The sequence below is a fragment of the Hippocampus zosterae genome, chromosome 6, assembly GCF_025434085.1.
Source record: "Hippocampus zosterae strain Florida chromosome 6, ASM2543408v3, whole genome shotgun sequence".
In the NCBI taxonomy this organism is placed as follows: domain Eukaryota; kingdom Metazoa; phylum Chordata; class Actinopteri; order Syngnathiformes; family Syngnathidae; genus Hippocampus; species Hippocampus zosterae.
Window position 1 is genome coordinate 23,506,572 of NC_067456.1, and position 19,363 is coordinate 23,525,934.

Here is a 19,363-nt window from a genome sequence, read left to right on the forward strand (position 1 = left end):
TGTATCAGCAGCTTCTCCTTGAGGATTTTTCCTCTGTTTCAGTCCACGTTTCTCCTGGTGTTTCCTCAATTCCATCAATTACCAAGTTGTTTCTTCTTGACTGTCCTTCCAAGTAGTCCATCTTGTCTGTCAATACTAGCATGCCGTCACATATTTTGTAGAATTCTGTTTGCGTGTCTTTGGAATGGCCAGTTTGACAGATTAGATTTTTTTTTTAATCTAATCTAATTTGTCTACCTCTTTTTGGGTAAAGTTGATGCTGGTTTTTATTTCTTGGACTTCCCTGGTAGAAGTGTCAAGACGTGAGTTTGTTGAGTCTATTATCATCTTGACAAATCCTTTGAAATGTTCCTGTTGTTGTTGCAAGAGCGCCGTAAAAACCTCTTTTTCTTGATGGAGTTGTAGTCCTCATCCTGCTTTGTGTCTTGCTTCTGTTTGGGGTGGCATTTTGTCGGGTCTCGTTGCTAGCCGGTTGTATGCTAGTTTGTGACCAGTGTCCAGTGGGCTTGCTGCTGGGTGTTTCTAACGTGGCAAGTGGGTTTTCCGGGCCCCTGGCGTTCGGCTGGTTGGTCTTTGGTGGTGGGTTCCAGCTGCATAGCGTGTGTTCACAGTTAGCTTCCGTGCTAACGTCTGCGGTTAGCTTCCGTGCTTTTAAATATAGGCTTTAAGCAATTAGATATAGGCTGAACATAATTTGCAAATCATTGTATTCACACTGTTCCAACTTCAGTGAAATTGGTTTGTACATGCGCCGAATCTAACATCTTACAAGACGTGCTGTACAGTTGCCCTGACATGTCTAGCATATTGCCATATGCTTAACATACACCTGGAATGGTTCATTGCGTAATCCAAACAATTTCCGGTCGTCATTAGCACACAGACACACAATGGAAAGTGTGTGGGCGTGAGTCATGTTTAACATGATTACAATCCTCATTCCTGTTTTGACCCTGGTCTCTCGAGCCTCACCCAACAAAGCAAAATTACCTACACATTTCTGTAGGTGGACACATGCTCGCAAAACTTTTACTGCACTTGTAAAGCAGGTCTGTTGACAATCATCTCATAATGTCCTGGTTTCACTGTGGAGCGCTTCCTACCTGTTGATGTAGCCAAAGCTATTGGCTAGTCCAAATCTTTCAAATTCAAGGCCCGGGGGCCAGATCTGGATCTGGCCAGATTTTGTGTGGCCCGCGAAAACAAATCAAACATGTCAACTTCCATGATGCTTGCTAAAATCTATTCCAAAATTTCAAATTCTCATGTTATAAATAAGAGAATATTGTCAGCATTTTCTTGTTATCAAACCCTTCATTTGAGTAACTTCAAGAATAGTTGAGTAAACCATTATTCTTGACTTATTGATCAAGTTTCACAGTCATAACGGCCGTCCAAGGGAAATGGTAACTACAATGTGGCCCGCAACAAAATTGAGTTTGACACCCCTGGGATAGTCATTGAGAACACAGTGACTATCATTATGTAACTCATACTATCGTTTAACATCCATTCATTCATCAATTTTCCGATCCGCTTTATCCTTTCAAGGGTCACGGGGGGTGCTGGAGCCTATTCCAGCTGCCGTACCTAGACTCCCTGGGGAGAAACCACACAAAACCAGGGAAAACACACAACCTACACTGACAGGACCACTAAATGATTTGGTTTGAAAAGAGAACTGGAACATCCTGAGTAAACGTCTCATTATTATGTCGCATATTATTTCCTCAGTGAGTCATTTTTTTATCTCTGTCATTATCACATACAAACCTTCAAGTGACCTGCTTTTTTTTGTGTGTTGCAGATAATTACTGTTTACACAATCCCAGGAATGGACTGTGACTGGCTAGTTGGTGAAAAGGGGGACCAAAAAGGAAAAGTGCCTATCACATACCTGGAGCTTCTCAGCTGAAGAACACACTGACACCAAATTTTATGAATTGGTACGACTGAAGTCAGTTCAATGCATTTTCCAGTTCCTCATACTCTCCTTTCACTAGCATGACACGACAGACAGCAGCTGTTTGATCTAATTTATAAGCTTCACATAGCTTCCAATGTGTTACAAGTATTGACACTTGTTTGACAACAATGCGTCCAGTCAGTGACGCAAGTTACAACAAATTGAATAACTTTCAAAACACAAGTTTGTGTTGACTTAGTGCAAATTCCATTTCAAATTACATATTCTGTTGTGTACATTTGGAATTATTTACTCCATAATGATAATGATGTTTCAAAGTGGCTTGAAAGGGACTATCGTTGTCACAAACAAACTCACGTTATGTATTTCTTGCTCAGGAATAATAAATTGGCATTGATTTCTGTTAGGGATCTGTTTCGGAGCCATCTGTAAGTAAGTGCCTCTGGAATGCCTTTTTTTGCCTCCTCCCCGTCCCCCATGCCTTGGTGTGATATCTGCGAAGTAACTGGAAACACTGAAAACATTCTAAAACGCTGATGTCACTTAGGTTCAAAAACTGTGATCAATCATCACCAATATTTCTGTAGACATCTTCACTTATGCCCACTTCAACCTCTGAATAAAATCACAACGAACTGGCTGTGGAGGCAAAGTCAAAACTGCTTAATTAAAAGACAAAAACAAACAACACAATGTCGCTAAATGCTCAAAAAACGTGGTCACCACCCAAATTTAGGTGCACATCTCTACCCATGCCCACTTCAATCTGAAAATATTCAAACGATTCCCCCAATATATGGGGTTTTATGGACATTCAGCCTTTTCCTCGTAAGAAAGAAGACTACATTTGCATCCCTAAAATCCTCAAATATTGGGACAATCATTATGATATTTTAAGAGGTTGAAAATGGGCACGATTAAGAGCTTGATTAGAGCTGTGCACGTAAGTGTTCGTGATGATTGGGCATAGTTTTTCGGACACAAAGTGATTTTTTTCTGTTTCAAGAGCACCTATCTAATGTCCATAAACTCCTACATATTGTGATGAGTGGGCATGAGTGGAGATGATCCATCGCAGTTGTACACATGTTTAAGTCCAGAACTATAAAATAAGTGCCGATGTTGGGCCCCATCCCAGTCCCTTCAAGTTTTTGTTTCATTGCCACTAAAAGCCAAATGAAAGGCAGCGTTTGAGCAGTCTGACTTCTCATGCCATATGCTGACAATGTATGAGGACCAAACATTGTTTGAATTTTGGTGCGTATTTTTCACAAAATGTGCCTCTGCCACCTCCAAATTGTAATACGTTTGACCTGGTTGAACTTCAAGCTAAAGCTACAAATGTGAAGTACCGCACACTTTTCGCTGAAAATGTATGTTTATCTGCTAATGTATTGCTGTTGCCTTTATTTATTTATTTTTATTTTGTGTTTTGAGGGCACGTGATGTTTAAGTTAAAAAAAAAAAAGCTAAAACGTCTGCACTGAACCGAGATGAAGACGAATTAAATTGTGTCAGTTCTTCTGCAAGTCTAATGCATAAAGTTATAGAATATAATCTTTCTGAGCGAGTTTTCAGACAATGATTAATAAGCTTATAGTATAGAATTTGAACAAGAGCGTAAGTGCGGTCAGATTTACTATAAAAGAGGACAACACTCGGAACAATTGTTGATAGTTTTTATGACTTTGCCTTTTGACTACCACTTAAGATTTGTAATATTTCATTTTGATTTGCTTTATGGGGGACAGCGATTACGACAGTGGACACCTTATCACTAATCAGGTTACCGGTTATTATTGATGCATGAAAGGGTTAAGAAGAAAAAAATATATAAATATCAAATTAAATTTCAGGAATTGCAGCAGTTTTATGTAGATTAATAATATTTCAAGGGACTCAAAGAGCATTTGGACAAGGTTATATAATTAGAAATATAACCAGACTAGCTGGTTCGCCGCCCTCCGGGCGGCTCATCAGCTAGTTCCTGCGGAAGGCTGGTAAGGTGGTGGTTCGCCGCCCTCTGGGCGGCTCATCAGCTAGTTCCTGCGGAAGGCTGGTAAGGTGGGCCTTCGGCCCACAAAAGTGTTGTTGCTTGGTTCAACTTTTTGTTCATCTTCATTGCTTATCGTGAAAATAAAGAGATGTTTAGCTCTACTAAATAACTAACAATTTTATTGCAATGCTTGTGGGTAGACAACATTTTTTCGCTAAGATGCCCGCGCGATCGTAGTGAGCCACTGCCTGAGCGGCGCAGTGGCGGCGCAGTGGCGGCGCGGTGAAGTATTTACGTTTTGAAAAGGGACAGACGGAAGGACAGACCGCGTGCGGGACGACGCGCAATATATATATAGATTTGTCTTTTTTTTTAACTCAAAATAATCATCGGCATTCAGCAAAGTAGCCTGAATTCATTATTGGGTTAAGATCAGGTTTTATTTCTGCTTATGTTTTGATGCATTGTTTGTCCGCACAATAAAGTGCTTTCCTATTAGTAGTCAGATCAACATTTTTGAGCTCGAATTGTACCTGCCCATGACAACACCTCCATCACCAATTCCACACATGAAAGACATGGGATGTTATGAAAGTTGGAACAGTCCAGCATTTTTTTTTAGATGTTTTCCAGAAACCCTTTGCATTGACTGTATATCGATAAAAGTGTCTCCTGATTGTAAAGTTGGATGATGATAAGATATCTTTTCCAGAATACTCTTGTTTTTTGATGATTTAAGGATTTGTGATCAAGCAACTCGACTTTTTCAACTCTTTGTAAAAGGAACCTAAATGATGAAGGCCAAATTTTTGTGAAACCTTGTTTGTCAAAGCCAGTTTCAACATAAAACCATTGCTGTGTTGTATTAATGGCAACATTGTAAAAGAAAAAAAATATATAGTGTGCTTTTATTTCCAATGGTGCCCATTACGTCGATCGCGATCAACAGGTAGATCGCGGACTGGTCCCAAGTCGTTCGCGAGGGGTGTTGAGCAGGGAAAAAAACCTACCATTTGTGTGTCTTTGTGCATGTTAGTAATATATTTTTTGTGTTAATGTACACTGGACCCTGATCAGTCTCATTTTCACCCTAAATTTTTTTTAAATAAAATAACATAAAGCAGGTAAATCTTTGACCTACGGTGGGCGCGTGACCTGCGTCACCGGAAGTTGTTAGCGCTCAGCAGTCTGCAATTGCAGTTTGTGATCAGAGCTGTTGCGCTCTATCTTTTATCATTGTTATTCTCATTCAGAGTTTGTTTTGTGTACAAAAACAAACGAGGGCAAGGGCAAAGAATAGGAATCTAGAGGGGCGAGGGAAGCACTTTAAAACGGTATGTGGGAGCTACGATAGTTAACAGGCTGCAAAAGTGTGTCGCATGCCTCCGTCTCAGGCTGTTGCTAATCATGGCGTGCGCGTGTATGTGTGTGCGCATGCGCGGTAACGGGTCGATCGCGGGAGGTTGGTTGATCAAAAAGTCAATCTTCGGTCCAAAATGTTTGGGCACCCCTGCTTTAAAGTAATGATTCTTTACAATATTACTGTCAGTGTAGAGTCACACTCAAGATTGTTGCCAAGCTTTTTTTTCCTTTTTTTAAATCGGGCATAAATTTCGTTTCACAGTAATTTTGACAGTTTAAAAGGAAAAAGGGCATGCTGGAGCCTAACCCAGTTGTCATCGGGCAGTAGGTGGGGTAGCCTCTGAACTGGTTGCCAGCCACATTGCACACATTGATGAACAACCATCCGCGCTCATCATCATGCCTAGGAACAATTTAGAGCGTTCAGTCAGCCTGACACACATGTTTTTGGAATGTGGGAGGAAACCGGAGTATCCGGGGAAAACCCACACAGGCACAGGGAAAACACAGGAACGCCAGAGCCAGAATCGATCACTTCACCTTGCCACTGTGAGGCGGACGTGCTAACCAGTCAACCACCGGGCAACTATAATTATATCAATGTTTTAGATTTTGAATCCAAATATTGGAATTTAAGATTAAGAAAACCTTTATTAGTCTCGCAATGGAGAAATTCCAGATTCACAGCAGCAAAGTTATGAAAGGAAGAAGTAGAACAACAAAAAAATAGGAGCTGCTGGAAAGGCAGCCACTCTCGCGGCGCCATTTTGAAGTCAAAAATAACAAAAATAACACAAGACAACACATAGGACAGAGACAGTCGTGCAACCTTCACCACTTTTCTGCATACACTTTGTTGTCTGAAGCAGTTATAGATGAAAGAGGAGAGGATCAAAGTGTCCTTTCACCAGTGGATCAGAGACATCATGCTGAAAATGTGCACACGTCTGCTACAAGCAAAGTTTATATTTATATTTTATATTAGACTATACACCATAAAATAAATTAACAGCAACATGTTACAATTGCGTGGCTTCATGGGAAAAGAGGGTGGGTTCTAGACTGACGTGCCTGCAGTCCAGATCTGTCTTTCACTGGAACGTTGTGCCGCATTATGAAGTGTAAAATGGGGGAAGACCCCGGACTGTTTAAAAGCTGAAGCTGTGCATGAAGCAAGATGGGAAAGAATTCCACATACAACAAACACTTCAATAGTTAGTGTCCTCAGTTTTATTGAATGTTGGTAAAAGAAACGGTGATGCAACACAGTAGTAGACATGCCGCCGACCCAGCTTTTTTTGGAATGTGTTACAGCCATGAAAGTTAATGATTATTTGTTGTTTGTTGTTTCATTGTGTGGGCCTGATATGGACTGTTTTCAGCGCTTTTTGGCCACGACATTCGTCAAAGGAGCAGTATCTGTGCTTGGTGGTTGCGCCTTCTCGGCAGCACGCCTGTACCAGCACAGATTTTGATTGGGAGGAATGTCGGCGCCATTGACTGTCGGTGCTGGACAGACCTGGGGCGCTTGTGTTTTTTGCGCCAGTAATGGGCAGCATTTTTCACAACCCCGATTTGTTCAGTGGCTATGTCAGCGCTGTTGGACAGTTGGCGTTGGTGCGGCTGGATGGATGGCCGCTGAAGTTGAGGATGAGGAGAGAGGAGCGTTGGCGAAGAGCGCCGATGCGTATTTGGAACCGTGAGTCGCCGCTTGGAATTGAAATGGATTTCCATGGGACAGGAGAAGTGAACCAATCTCTTTTTTCGTCAATGGATGCCACAGCTTCTTGTTGACTTTGAAACTTAGCTTGTAGCCGACGTATGCACATTTTGAGCATGACGTCTCTGATCCACTGGTTAAAGGACACTTTGATTCTCTCCTCTTTCATCTCAAACTGCTTCAAACAACAAAGCGTGTGACGGAAAAGTGGTTAGGACTGCACGACTGTCCGTGTTTTATGTTATGTGTTGTGTTTATTATTTTACTTTATGTTAACTGTTTTGTAAAGCGCTTTGTTACAGCTGCCGCTGTTGTGAAAGCGCTATATAAATCAGCATGTATTGTATTGTATTGTATTATTTGCTAAAAACAATAGTTTATCAGTTTGAACAATAAATGTCTTTGAAGCGCATTCAATATATTGTACTGTACGTTGAATGTGATTTGCAAATTAACATTTAACATGAGATAAACAATATGTACAGCCAAACACATAAGATAAGACATCAACAGTAATATAACCCGAACAACTACCCCTTCGTGTGCCTTGTTGTTTGAAGCGGCTATAGATGAAAGAGGAGAGAATCAAAGTCTCCTTTCACCACTGGTTCAGAGGTGTCCTTATCGCATAGCGGTATAAGCCATACAAACATCAACGGTATGTTGATGTTTCTAAGAGGAGGTTTCAGAATCAGAGTCATCTTTATTGGCCAAGTATGTGGAACACGCAAGGAATGTGTCTCCGGTAGTACAGGCTACCCGAATATCATCAGTAACAAGCAACTGCGATAAACAAGGACATGACAGTGACAAGTATGGAAAGTGAAGTGTATATTCCGCTCATATTTAGTCATGATGTATAACTTTCACATGCTCGCAGCGAGACTCTGCATCCTTGAAGCAATCATCACTTAAAATTGAAACACTCCCTACTGGAAACCTTGTAGAGACGCACAGACATAGGAATGCACCAGTTGATACAAGTTAAGAAACGGAAAGAGATTTTGGTCTTTTTATAAACACATTGGCTAAACCCCGGTGCGACTAAAAAAGACTTCGTGGACGAGACTGCTATTTTGTAGAAAAATATATATATATATTTGGACAGAAAATGGAAAAGAAGAGAAAAATACAGATGGATGGAGACCGTGTCCGTCCGACCTCGAGCGTCGTGTCGTGTCAACTCACTTGCTTAGCTGTTATCGTGGCTAGGCTAGCTTAGCTGTCGTAGTAGATCAAAGCTCTTTGATGTGTAACGTCCGTTGCGTCAGCACTGTTTGGTTGAAGCCAAAAGACGTTCGTGCGTACACATCCGCGCTGATGCACGCACAGCGGAGAGCAGCGGACTATCGACTGCTGAGTCGCGTTTCACTCGAGTGGCGTCACTACAAATGGTCTAAGAGAAACGAAAGTTCTGATGTCACACCTTGTGTTTCGGTACCACCCTTCTGATAACATAGATATGATGTAAATCCCTTCCTTGTTTGCACTCGTGACCACTGCAGCCATTGTCTGTAAACCACTATTGTCTAAAAGCTTCGAAGAAACTGTTCATCGACTCCAGCCTGTATTTGGATAACCAACAGCCCCTCGTCCGAAATTCAACGAACACGCAGGGGAAAGAAGGCCACTATCCCCCAACAAAAGGCATTCCGTAATGTAAGGATACTGCTGTGCAGTAGTACCACCAAATGACAGTTGTGAGCCATAATACAATACTATAACAGTTGTGCAGTTGGTTCAGATAATTGTTGTACCATTTTAAAGTGACCTGTAGCAGTATTTGTAGTTCAACAAGTGTTCAATTGTGCAGATGTCCTTGAGCGCTGTAAAGTGTCTGGTGTGGTGGAGTATAGATCAGTGACAGTAGTTCAAGTAAGTACGGAGATGGAGCTACAATGATTATTGTGGTAATGCTGTTCCACAGCGGTGCCACAAGACAGACCAGACAACTCTGTAAGTGTGTCTCCTGGCTAGATTGCGGTTTGCTGCCTACAGCAGAGATGAAGAGCCAATTTTTTTTACTGAATTACTGCAAAGAGCCACATCATACCCTTCCTCGCGCACGCGCGTGGACACACGCACACGCACACACACACACACTTTTTTGACCAAAGATCGAATTTTGAAGCGACCAACATCTCACGAACGACCCAATCGCACACGTGCAAGCATACACACACACGCTCGCACTCACGCAGGTGCACTCACGCATATTTGCATGCACAACACGATAAGCAACAGTCGGAACGGGCCGAAAATGAATGAAAGCTCAAGATACAAACAAACAAATCTTTTTTTTCCCCACGCATTTCCTCCTCCCACCCCTTGCGGTCGACTTGTCAATTCTGATCGACGTATTGGGCACCCCTGCCTTAAAATCAGAGTTAATTCGCTGAATAGCTTAGCACTTAGCGCCGTTGTTTGCACATGAGAGGTGATGCAGTCATCTGATTGGTTGCTCTCTCTGTCAATCAAGTAACGGGATGGATGATAGGCTGACGGAGTACATTCTGTGAAGTTGGCGCCTTGTTTGACTGGCATCGCTGCTGCCGAGGCGTTTTCCACGCTTGTTGCGTGAGAGCTGCATTGAACCAGCCAAAGAGCCGCATGCTGCTCGCGAGCCGCGGGTTGGCCACCAATGATCTACTGTATCATCATGTTTTATGAGGACAAAATGTTGAGACATCAGAACATAAAAATGATTAAAAGGAATGGAACCCCCCCCCCCCCCCAAAATATTAAAACTGTAATCCAGAAACAGAAAGGGTGATGGCCATAATAGGAAAGATGATATCCATGAGGAGTTACGCCCCGCTCAGGATATATAAGACTTGTATAGGAACGCTGCTTTCGCACATTTGTGCCTCGACCACAACGCTTGCTTGTATCACCCTGAACGTTTAGTAAAGCCTCTTGCAAGACCTTCTCCATTTCCAACCTCTGATTTTGCACCTCATCTCAGCCTGAATCAAACCAACATGCGGACGACCTGGGGGAAGCAGAGGACGGTGAAAGGATCCTGCCGTGTCCACAACAACCTCCGCCAAGTCTCCCTGTTGCAACACACCTGATTCAAATGAGCAGGTTCATTGTCAGGCTTCCGCAGAGCTTGGTGATGATCTTATCATTTGATTCAGGTGTGCTGCAACAGGGACTCAGGGAGACATGGAAAACATGCAGGACAGCGGCCATCCAGGACCTGAGTTTGACACCTATGGTGTAGAGGGAAAAGAGCAGTGGAGAGAGGGCTCATCCCTGCGGGGCCCCAGTGCTGTGGTGGTGTGTGTTGATGATGATGATGATGTAATTCCCAGCCTCACCTGTTGTGTCCGTCCCGTCAGGAAGCTGAGGATCCACTGGCAGATTGTAGGTGACACACCGAGCTGGTGAAATTTGGAGGTGAGGAATTCCGGGAAGATGTTGTTGAAGGCAGAGCTGAAGTCCACAAACGGGATCCTTGCGTAGGTCCCTGTGCTGTCGAGGTGTTCAAGGATGTAGTAGAGCCCTATGTTGACGGCATCCTCCACAGACCTGTTTGCCCAGTCGGCAAACTGAAGAGGGCCCAGCAGGGGTCCGGTGATGTTCTTTAGGTGGTTCAGCTCAAGGCATTCGAAGGACTTCATGCCCACAGATGTCAGAGCGACAGGCATATAGTTTTTCAGTTCCATTCAGTTTTTCAGTTGCTGGTTTCTTGGGAACAGGGATGATGGTGGACTGTTTGAAGCAGGATGGGACTATGATATTATTACAGTCAAACCTCGGTTTTCGAATATCTCGGTTCTCGGCCAATTCGGTTTTCGAACAAAATTTCGAGTTTTTTATGCCTCAGATGACGAACAAATTTCGGTTTTCGAACTAACTGAGCGCACTTGAATATGTCACTTTACTCCTCTCGGCTTTGCTTCCTCGTGTTGCATCCATTGTGAGCAGATGTTTTTGTATTGTTCAATAAAGAATTTTTTTTAAAAGCAGACGTGTTTGGTGAAACGCTTCCTCGCGTAGCGTCCATTGTGAACAGACGAGTTATTATTGTTCAATAAAGATTTTTTTTAAATGTTTGGTAAGACGCTTCTGTTAGTGGGGAGTGAAACCTCCCTCTTTTCGGAATAGTTTGCCCCAGCAGCACGGGGGAAGTGAGTGCGTTTATTGTACGGCCGGCAGTTTTCAATACAGCGGCACATAATGAACACTCTGTTGTCCGGGGTCTCATTATTTTACAATAATCATACAGAAAGTGTTTCCTAGTGTTTCCCCATGGGGGGCCTCAGTCACTCAGCGTGGATCCGCTCCCCTTAGATGCTTTTTCTTCCCTCCTGTGGTTTCTTCTTGTGCTCACTCCGTCTGATTGCACCCTTTGCTTGTCTGAGGCTTCAATACTCGAGTGGTATCCCAGTACTTTTGTTTCATGTCATCACTCATAATCAAAGTTATGCTTTTTTAATTTTATGTTCAAAGAGGGCAGCTATTTTTACATTACACTTGTAACCACACCACATCACATTACATCAGGGGTGTGAGCTTCATTTTTGTCATCGACCACATTCTAGTTTCCCACGGAGGCCCATTATGACTGTGAACCCATATGAATGGCTTTAAATTATCTTTAAATTATCACACACAACAAATTAATGGATAACTAGTTTTGGAATGGGCTACCCGGGGGTCGACTGCTCAGCACGTCAGCCTCACAGTGCAGAGGTGCAGGGTTCGAGTCCAGGCCCCGGCCTTCGTGTTTGCATGTTCATTTCTCCGAGTACTTCGGTTTGATCCCACATTCCGAAAACATGCATCGTCGGTTAATTGAACACTCAAAATTATGCCTAGGTGTGATATAGGTGTGAATGGTTGGTTGTCTTTGTGTGCCCTTCAATTGGCTGGCAACCATTTCAGGCTGCAGCCCGCCATTTGCCTGAAGACAGCTGGGATAGTCTCCAGCACGTACGTGACCCTTGGGAGGATAAATGGGTAAAAAATGGATGGATGGATATTTTTGAAATGAGAGCCCAGTCAAAAATTGTTTGTTCTACTACTTTTCAATTTATTTTAAGGGGGGGTTGGTAACAAAAAATACAATTGCAATATACTACAATGTATATATTTATGTAGCATAAAATGATGTGGCGGGCCAGATCTGGTCCCTGAGACTTGTGTTTGACACTCGTGCATTCCATTCAATATTGTGCAACATTTGACTATTTTCACCACATTACTGAGACAGAAGTTCAGCCCCAAAGAACACCAGGTGTTCTTCCGAAGAAATGAGGTTGGCGTTCGCCGATTTCACTCGCAGTCTGCTGTTAGCCTCCATCAAAAATATGCCGCTGGTATGAAGTGATTTACTCCATTGTTTTGTGCTGTGGCTTACTGTGTCGACGGATGACAGGATAGTCACGTCACTGGGATAAGAATCATGGTAAAGGACCACCGTGTTGGAGAGTTTCAGATCAAATTTCGATTCGGTGTTGCTCTCGTAAGTGAGCTGCAGGAAAACTCTGTACAAGCCTTTCGTGGGAATCACTAAGCTTCCATTGGAGTAGCGGAAGCCTCCTTGAAGGTGGGCATTTCCATTCTTACTCTCCCACAGAAGGTATTCCTCAACTGTCTTCTTGTCGTGAGGAGCTAAAAGGATAACAGTTGAAAAGCAACATTTAGCCTCTCAAATGAACAAACATTTATACATGAGGTGTATCAAAAACCTTCAAAAGTATTGGAACAGAGGGCACAATTCCTCAAACAGTGAATCCTGAAATCCTGCATGGCGGAGGATCTCGGAATTGATTAGGCTGCTTTTTCTTTAAATTGGCAAATACTTCTGTCGACCACTGAGCTAATTTTGTCAAGCTGTTAGGTTTTTGCTGGTAGTCAGACGCCAAGAATACATCAGGAACAGGAAGACTCAGGAGGCAGGCATGGTTGTCTTTCTTGCAAGAGAGAGCGCCATGAACCATGTCATCTCAGAGCAGCTCTCCAGCCGACTCTGCCATGGAGACCGTTACAGGTTCCGGCGCAACTCTGAAGAGAGCGCGTTTCTCTCCTTGCATTTATTGAAAGGATGTCCCTGATACATGATCTTCTAATGGGTGTGGGGGAGTGGTCACATGTTTGAGAACAGCAATGAGCCCTCCAAATGGGGAATACAATCAGAATACACAGTGCATTCCTGAGGTGGTCAGTAATCCGTGATTCCGTTATTGACGTCCCACAGGCGTCGTCCTTGAGTTGATGTTATCTTCACTAGCAGCTGGTAACTTTTATCAGAAGCCGTTAACTTCAACAAAAGGATGTTAACTTAAAAGCTGATTGTGGTCACACCTAGATTGTCAAACAATAGGAGTAAATATGTGAAAACTTATGAACATTTATTCCAAAAGAAGCCCAGGCCATTTACTTATTTGCACGTACGCTTGGGATCATGAAGACACTTATTTTTTCTCCTGCCCCCTCTGGACATTCTTGCTCATGTCACAAACGTTTACTTTGTTGTACTGACTCCGCTCTATTTGAAATGGCTCCGCGTCAAATTTTCTTCCAGCGTCGCAATAGGTTTTTTTAATTTGTTTTTTTTTTAACCATAGACAACTTTTCATGTTGGTGATCTATTTATAGGAACTCTCTGAGTTCTAAGCAGTAAATCATGTGATTTCTTCCACATGCTTCGATTCCACTATGCTCCAGGTGGCTGCTGAGTCACGCAGGGTCAAAAGCACAATACTCCCAGACAGTAAAGTCTTGTTTATAATTTAAAAACTGCATCTTAAAACAGTTTGCCTTTTTAGGAGGGAACGTAAGAAAGAAAGAATAAGAGTGTTTTGGGGTTTTTTTTCCATTCACGCCAACCTGGCAACCCAGTCAGCAACACTTGGTGTAAAGTGGCTCAACACCAAGAGGTATGGGAGCAATTCAGAGGATCAGAAATTTGAATTCATGAATCATCTTGCTGATGACATTGGAAAAAATAGGATGGTAAACCAAATAGTTTGGAATGCAGACGGAACAATGACATTTAATTATAACTATTTTTTTGGACTGTGGGAGGAAACCGGAGTACAAGAGGAAAATTAACATTTAATTATAGTCATGCAAAACTCCCCTCCACACCTTTCCTGAGAAATAACGTATGTAGCTTTTAAATCTGATGATCACAAGTTCGCTCCAATGTTCAACATATTTCAGTACTTATTACCACATAAACATAAAAAATACATGCATTCCTCTAAATAATTTATGTGTCGACATTCATTTCATAAGTTGTTTCCATTTTATTTTTAGAGATAACGTGCAGTATGATTAGTGATAAAACATCACTTTGACATACTGTATATGTGACTGAGCAAGATTTTCCATTTTGCGGCCCCATTAGAACACACTAAATAGCAACACTGAGAATCACAGTCTTTCAAGATTTTCCGAACCGTGGAAAATGTCCCAGAAAGCTCCGCTGCCCTGGAAGCACACATTAATGTTGCCACAACGCAGTTCTGTCACCTTCGTTGGGGACGCAGGCAGTGGAGGCAAGCTCGGTGCTACTCAACGCCACAATCAGCTAGCTAGCCACAAACTTGGCTGGCTACTAATAATGCAAAACCAATTGTGGATTCTCTTCTGAGTGAGTAATCATCCACTCCATGGAGGTGAACAAGCTATACATCTGACAAGCACCGTTCTCATAAAGGCGTTGATGAACAAAGATGAGGAAGCCAGGTTAATTGGCCTGAATATAAGACAGTCTTTTTTGCATTGAAATAAGACTGAAAAAGTGGTGGTCGTCTTATATTTGGGGTCTAGACATTATACCCATTCACGACGCTAGATGGCGCCCAATATCAATTTAGCGAATGCTGAACTTGACTCCCCAGGCCAAAGTGAACCCCTGCCACAAAGAATAACAATGAAAATAGCGGTACGTAGCATGAAGAAGAAAAATAAAAATAGCGGTAAGAAGGAATACAGATGAAAATTATAGAAGAGATAACCAGCAGCTGAGGAGAAGTTAAGATATCCTTTATTTGTCCCACAATGGGGAAATTACAATCAGAATTCAGAAAGGAAAAACGCTGGGTAGGGAGAGGGGGAAAAAAAACACGCTCGAACTATCCTCTTCCGAGGATAATTTAAGTCCAGGATAAAAAAAACAACTTAAAAGTTATGATGTAATTTACATTTCAAAAACCAGAAGCCATTCATTTACGAATGTGATTTTGACTTTAGATTTAAAGGAGGCAAAATAACACGCTTTTTCTCTCAATTATATTGTTCTAATCATTTGTTTCAGATGTACTGTAATTATTTTCGGTATAAAAATTAATTTGGCGTTCAAAAAATATTTTTTCAAACTTGAGTCTTGAAAAAGAGGGGGTCGTCTGATAATCAGGGCCGTCTTATACGGTATTCGGGCCAATACAGTACTAAACTATGTTAAGACTGACACAGCTAGTCCGTATAACACCGGAATTAAATGCTTGGGGTAATTTCACCAGCCTAACTCGGAATAAGGGGGAGTTTCTTTCAGGCACAGCACTTGTCAGCCCTGTTACGCGTTTCTAATGACATCCTCCTGGCAAATGACTCTGGAGACCACGTGTGTCTGGTTTTATTGGACTTAACTGCAGCATTTGATACAGTGGATCACAGTATTCTGCTGACTCGTTTGCAGCACTTGGTGGGCATTGGCGGGAGTGCTCTTGATTGGTTTAGGTCCTATCTAGCTGACAGGACCTTTTGTGTCAGCCTTGGCTGCTCTGAATCACGCACTGCTCCCCTGTCATGTGGTGTTCCACAGGGCTCAATTCTGGGGCCTCTGCTGTTCTCGCTGTATCTGCTCCCATTGGGTTCCATCTTAAGGAAACATGGTATTCCTTTCCACTGCTATGCAGATGATTGCCAGATCTATGTCCCACTGAGCAAGAAAGACACCTTCTCATTAAGGCCACTCCTATCCTGTCTGGAAGAAATCAAAACCTGGATGGCACAAAATTTCTTGAAGTTCAACGAAAAGAAGACAGAGGTGATATTGTTTGGCCCCAGTGGACCTTGTACATTCCATCCTGTAGACTTGGGCCCCCTATCTCCTTATCTGAAATCAACGGTCTCAAACTTGGGACTTAAACTGGACAGTGATTTCAAACTCGATCGGCAAATTGGTGCCGTTGTTAAATCCAGCTTCTTTCACCTTAGACAGCTGGCCAAAATAAAACCTCTCCTCTCACATGAACACTTTGAGACAGTAATTCATGCCTTTGTCACATCCCGGCTCGATTACTGCAACGCCCTGTACTTTGGAGTCAGCCAGTCCTCCATCAAGCGCCTTCAGCTGGTACAGAATGCCGCTGCTCGCCTCTTGACTGGTACTCGTAAGAGGGAGCATATAACTCCTACTTTGGCATCCCTTCACTGGCTCCCCATTCATTTTAGAATTATTTTTAAGATCCTCCTCTTTGTTTTCAAATCTCTGAATAATCTCGCGCCACCTTACCTCTCTGAGCTCATACGCCCCTACACCCCTGCCCGGCGCCTCAGGTCTGTGGACCAGTCTTTGCTAGACGTACCAAGAACTAAACTGAGGCTCAGAGGGGATCGAGCCTTTTCTGTTGCTGGTCCATCTCTCTGGAATGACCTCCCACTGAACATTCGGCAAGCCTCCTCGCTGCCCATCTTTAAAGCCCTCCTCAAAACTCACTTGTATTCTTTGGCGTTTGACTCAGCATGACTTAGATTTGCTATTGGTTTTACTGCTTGGTGCTTTCTACCGCCTTATTACTTATTACTTATTACTGATTCGTCTTACTGTTTATTGTATATGTTAAATCGCTCCATGTACAGCACTTTGTATGCAGCGATGGCTGTTTGAAAGTGCTCTATAAATACTGTTGACTTGACTTGACTTGACTTGTCTGAGACTCAGATTTCCAAGTCATCTGCCCAAAACCTTTATCCAGCAGATTTCTGACATTTGCAGACTCAGTGGAACGGCATCGTGAGGCCGTCTTCTTTTTCCAGGGAATCCTGGGAGAGAGCCTCAGATACCACAATGCCCCAAGAGTACTTGCAGCAAGTGTAACAGTTGGTTTATTCCTCCTCAATCTTTTTAAGGCACAACCTTTTCCAATTTATAGTTGTGCACAAGACTCACTACACTAATGTAAAATTCTCTGAGGTTTTCCCCAATTCATCTGACAGTTGGAATAAGTGTAAGTTTCTCGAACAGACCTTTCCCATATGGTTTGGTCCTGTCCCGGGCTTGCCACATTATGGTTAGATATTTTCAGTACACCTCGGCACTTATCTCCTCTGTGTCTTTTGTTTGCTTTGTAGCGGAAATTAACTTCATAACTTGTATCTTATAATTAACTGTTCAATTGTTGGCAAGTGTTGCCATGCAGGTTCGTTGCAGTGCAAGGTTGTGCGTCAGACTTTAACCCCTCCCAAGAATTAAAAATAAATGGTAAGAGGAGCCGCAACCCACTGCTTGGGGAGGTACGCTCCTCACAGATCTGTAAATGGTGTTTCATCATTAATTGGAGCTAAAATAAATCTCATTGTTGTACAAAGACTTTTGATGTCTTGGTTTCCCTGGACAAGACACCCCCTTGCAGCCAGTGGCATCAAAACCTTTGCAAACAGTTCTTGACTTTTCCACCTTGTTGGCCAAATGACTCAGACTCCTTAAGTGGAAACTAACTTGTCAGGTAAAGGTGGTTTTGGTGGATTTCACTAATATTTGTCAACTGTGGGTTTGTGAAGCTATGTTTTTAAGACTGTAAATATCCATCCATCCATCCATTTTATGAACCGCTTTATCCTCACAAGGGTCGCAGGGCATGCTGGAGCCTATACCAGCCGTCTTCGGGCAGTAGGTGGGGGACACCCTCAACCGGTTGCCAACCAATTGCAGGACTATACAAATAAACTCGACAACTTATTGAATAAGAAATATTAAATGTAGCCCATTTGATGAAGACAGAATTATCGTTATTGTAACTAAGTGGGAACATTTTATATTAAATGCCATCGTTGTGTGGCGCACACGCCTGACTTGTGGGCAGGCAGCGTGGGATCGGTTCCCACTCAGTGACGGTGTGATTGTAGGTGTGGATGGTCATTCATCTCTATATGCAACCTACAACTGACTGTTGACCAGATCAGGATGTAGTTGTCCACCTTCTGCCCCCCTGCCCCCCAACGCCCAGTGACCCTTGTTCAGGATAAGCGATCTTGAAAATGGATGGATGGATTAAATATTATTAACAGGAACAACATTACCTGTGAGCATAGCAGCTTTGACTTTATTCTTGTGTGGACAGATTCTGAGGGCTGCAACAGAAATCCACACAAAGGTAATTTACACCAGAGTTGTGCATTTTACGAATATAAGAAAAGACATAGCATTACCTGATGAAAGACTGCCTCCATTCACCACAGACTGTGAAAGAAACCAACGTAAACATCGTTAATGTGCACAGCTGATAGGAGAATGTCAGAGAATTAACTCTTTTGGACTGTACAGCAGCAGTCAAGAGGAAGAAGAAAAAGTGAATATATATATATATATATATATATATATATATATAGCCCCTTTAAAAAAATATTATTTTATATATATTTCCAATAATTCACATAGATTTTGCCCCTTTTAAAACAATATTATTTTTATATATTTCCATTCTATTTGTATGTTTTTATGAGTTACAATATAATTTACAGGTATATTTTGTTGCATTTAGGGGGGCGTGGCAGGAATGGATTAAACTTGTATCTCAATGCACAGGTTTATGAAGATTAAATCGTAGCAGGATCTTTTATTTCTTAATTTCAGAGTAGTTCAGAGGACTTAACCTTGTATTTTTATTGGAGCCATATGCTAGCTGCGAGCTTTATGAAGCGGAGCTTCTTACCTTTGAATCAGGTGATTGGGAATATCCTCCTCTAAGCACAACGAACACTAATACAAGCAGCGCGGTGCTCATCATTAATAACGACAGATGCACGGCGCAACTGGTTCGCTCTTGTCCGAGTCGAGAGGTTCTCCTCACGTTTTGTTGAGATAATTGCTCCATCAAGACTTTCCTTCTGTATCTGATCTACATTTCCCGTCCCCCCCATCTCATTTTATGAACTCCGCATCGCCCACGGTGCAAGGTGACGTCCCCATGACGCTAAAGTTGGCTCCACCTTTCTCTTGCGCTCTGCTTTCGACCTTAAAATAGCAGCAATTGCGCTTTCTGGCCTGTAGGCAGCAATGTTTTCCAGTTTGGGATAAGATAAGATATCCTTTATTTGTCCCACACTGGGGACATTTACAGCCTCCAGCAGCAAGAATGTAGGTAGAAAGAAGAAATATGAAGTATGGGGAAAGACG

At 42.5% G+C, this 19,363-nt stretch overlaps 2 protein-coding genes across 7 annotated transcripts in view; one reads left to right on the forward strand and one right to left on the reverse strand.

The window, feature by feature from the left end:
• The window catches only part of sh3glb2a (SH3-domain GRB2-like endophilin B2a), a 37,589-nt gene extending 33,165 nt beyond the window's left edge, over positions 1-4,424 (forward strand). For all 6 annotated transcript variants that reach the window (XM_052068301.1, XM_052068302.1, XM_052068305.1 and 3 more), the window contains one exon: positions 1,808-4,424. In XM_052068301.1, the coding sequence (XP_051924261.1) occupies positions 1,808-1,915 (108 nt within the window). In that variant the 3' untranslated portion in view covers positions 1,916-4,424. The remainder of the gene's footprint in view (positions 1-1,807) is intronic.
• A 7,609-nt stretch (positions 4,425-12,033) lies between these two features.
• LOC127602293 (tumor necrosis factor ligand superfamily member 15-like) lies at positions 12,034-19,171 on the reverse strand. The gene is made up of 4 exons (XM_052068363.1): positions 18,900-19,171; positions 18,397-18,427; positions 18,268-18,318; positions 12,034-12,627 (listed from the first exon to the last, which is right to left on the reverse strand). The coding sequence occupies exons 1-4, from the start codon at positions 19,059-19,061 to the stop codon at positions 12,215-12,217; spliced, it is 657 nt and encodes a 218-aa protein (XP_051924323.1). The 5' UTR covers positions 19,062-19,171; the 3' UTR covers positions 12,034-12,214.
• Between the last annotated feature and the right edge of the window lie 192 nt (positions 19,172-19,363).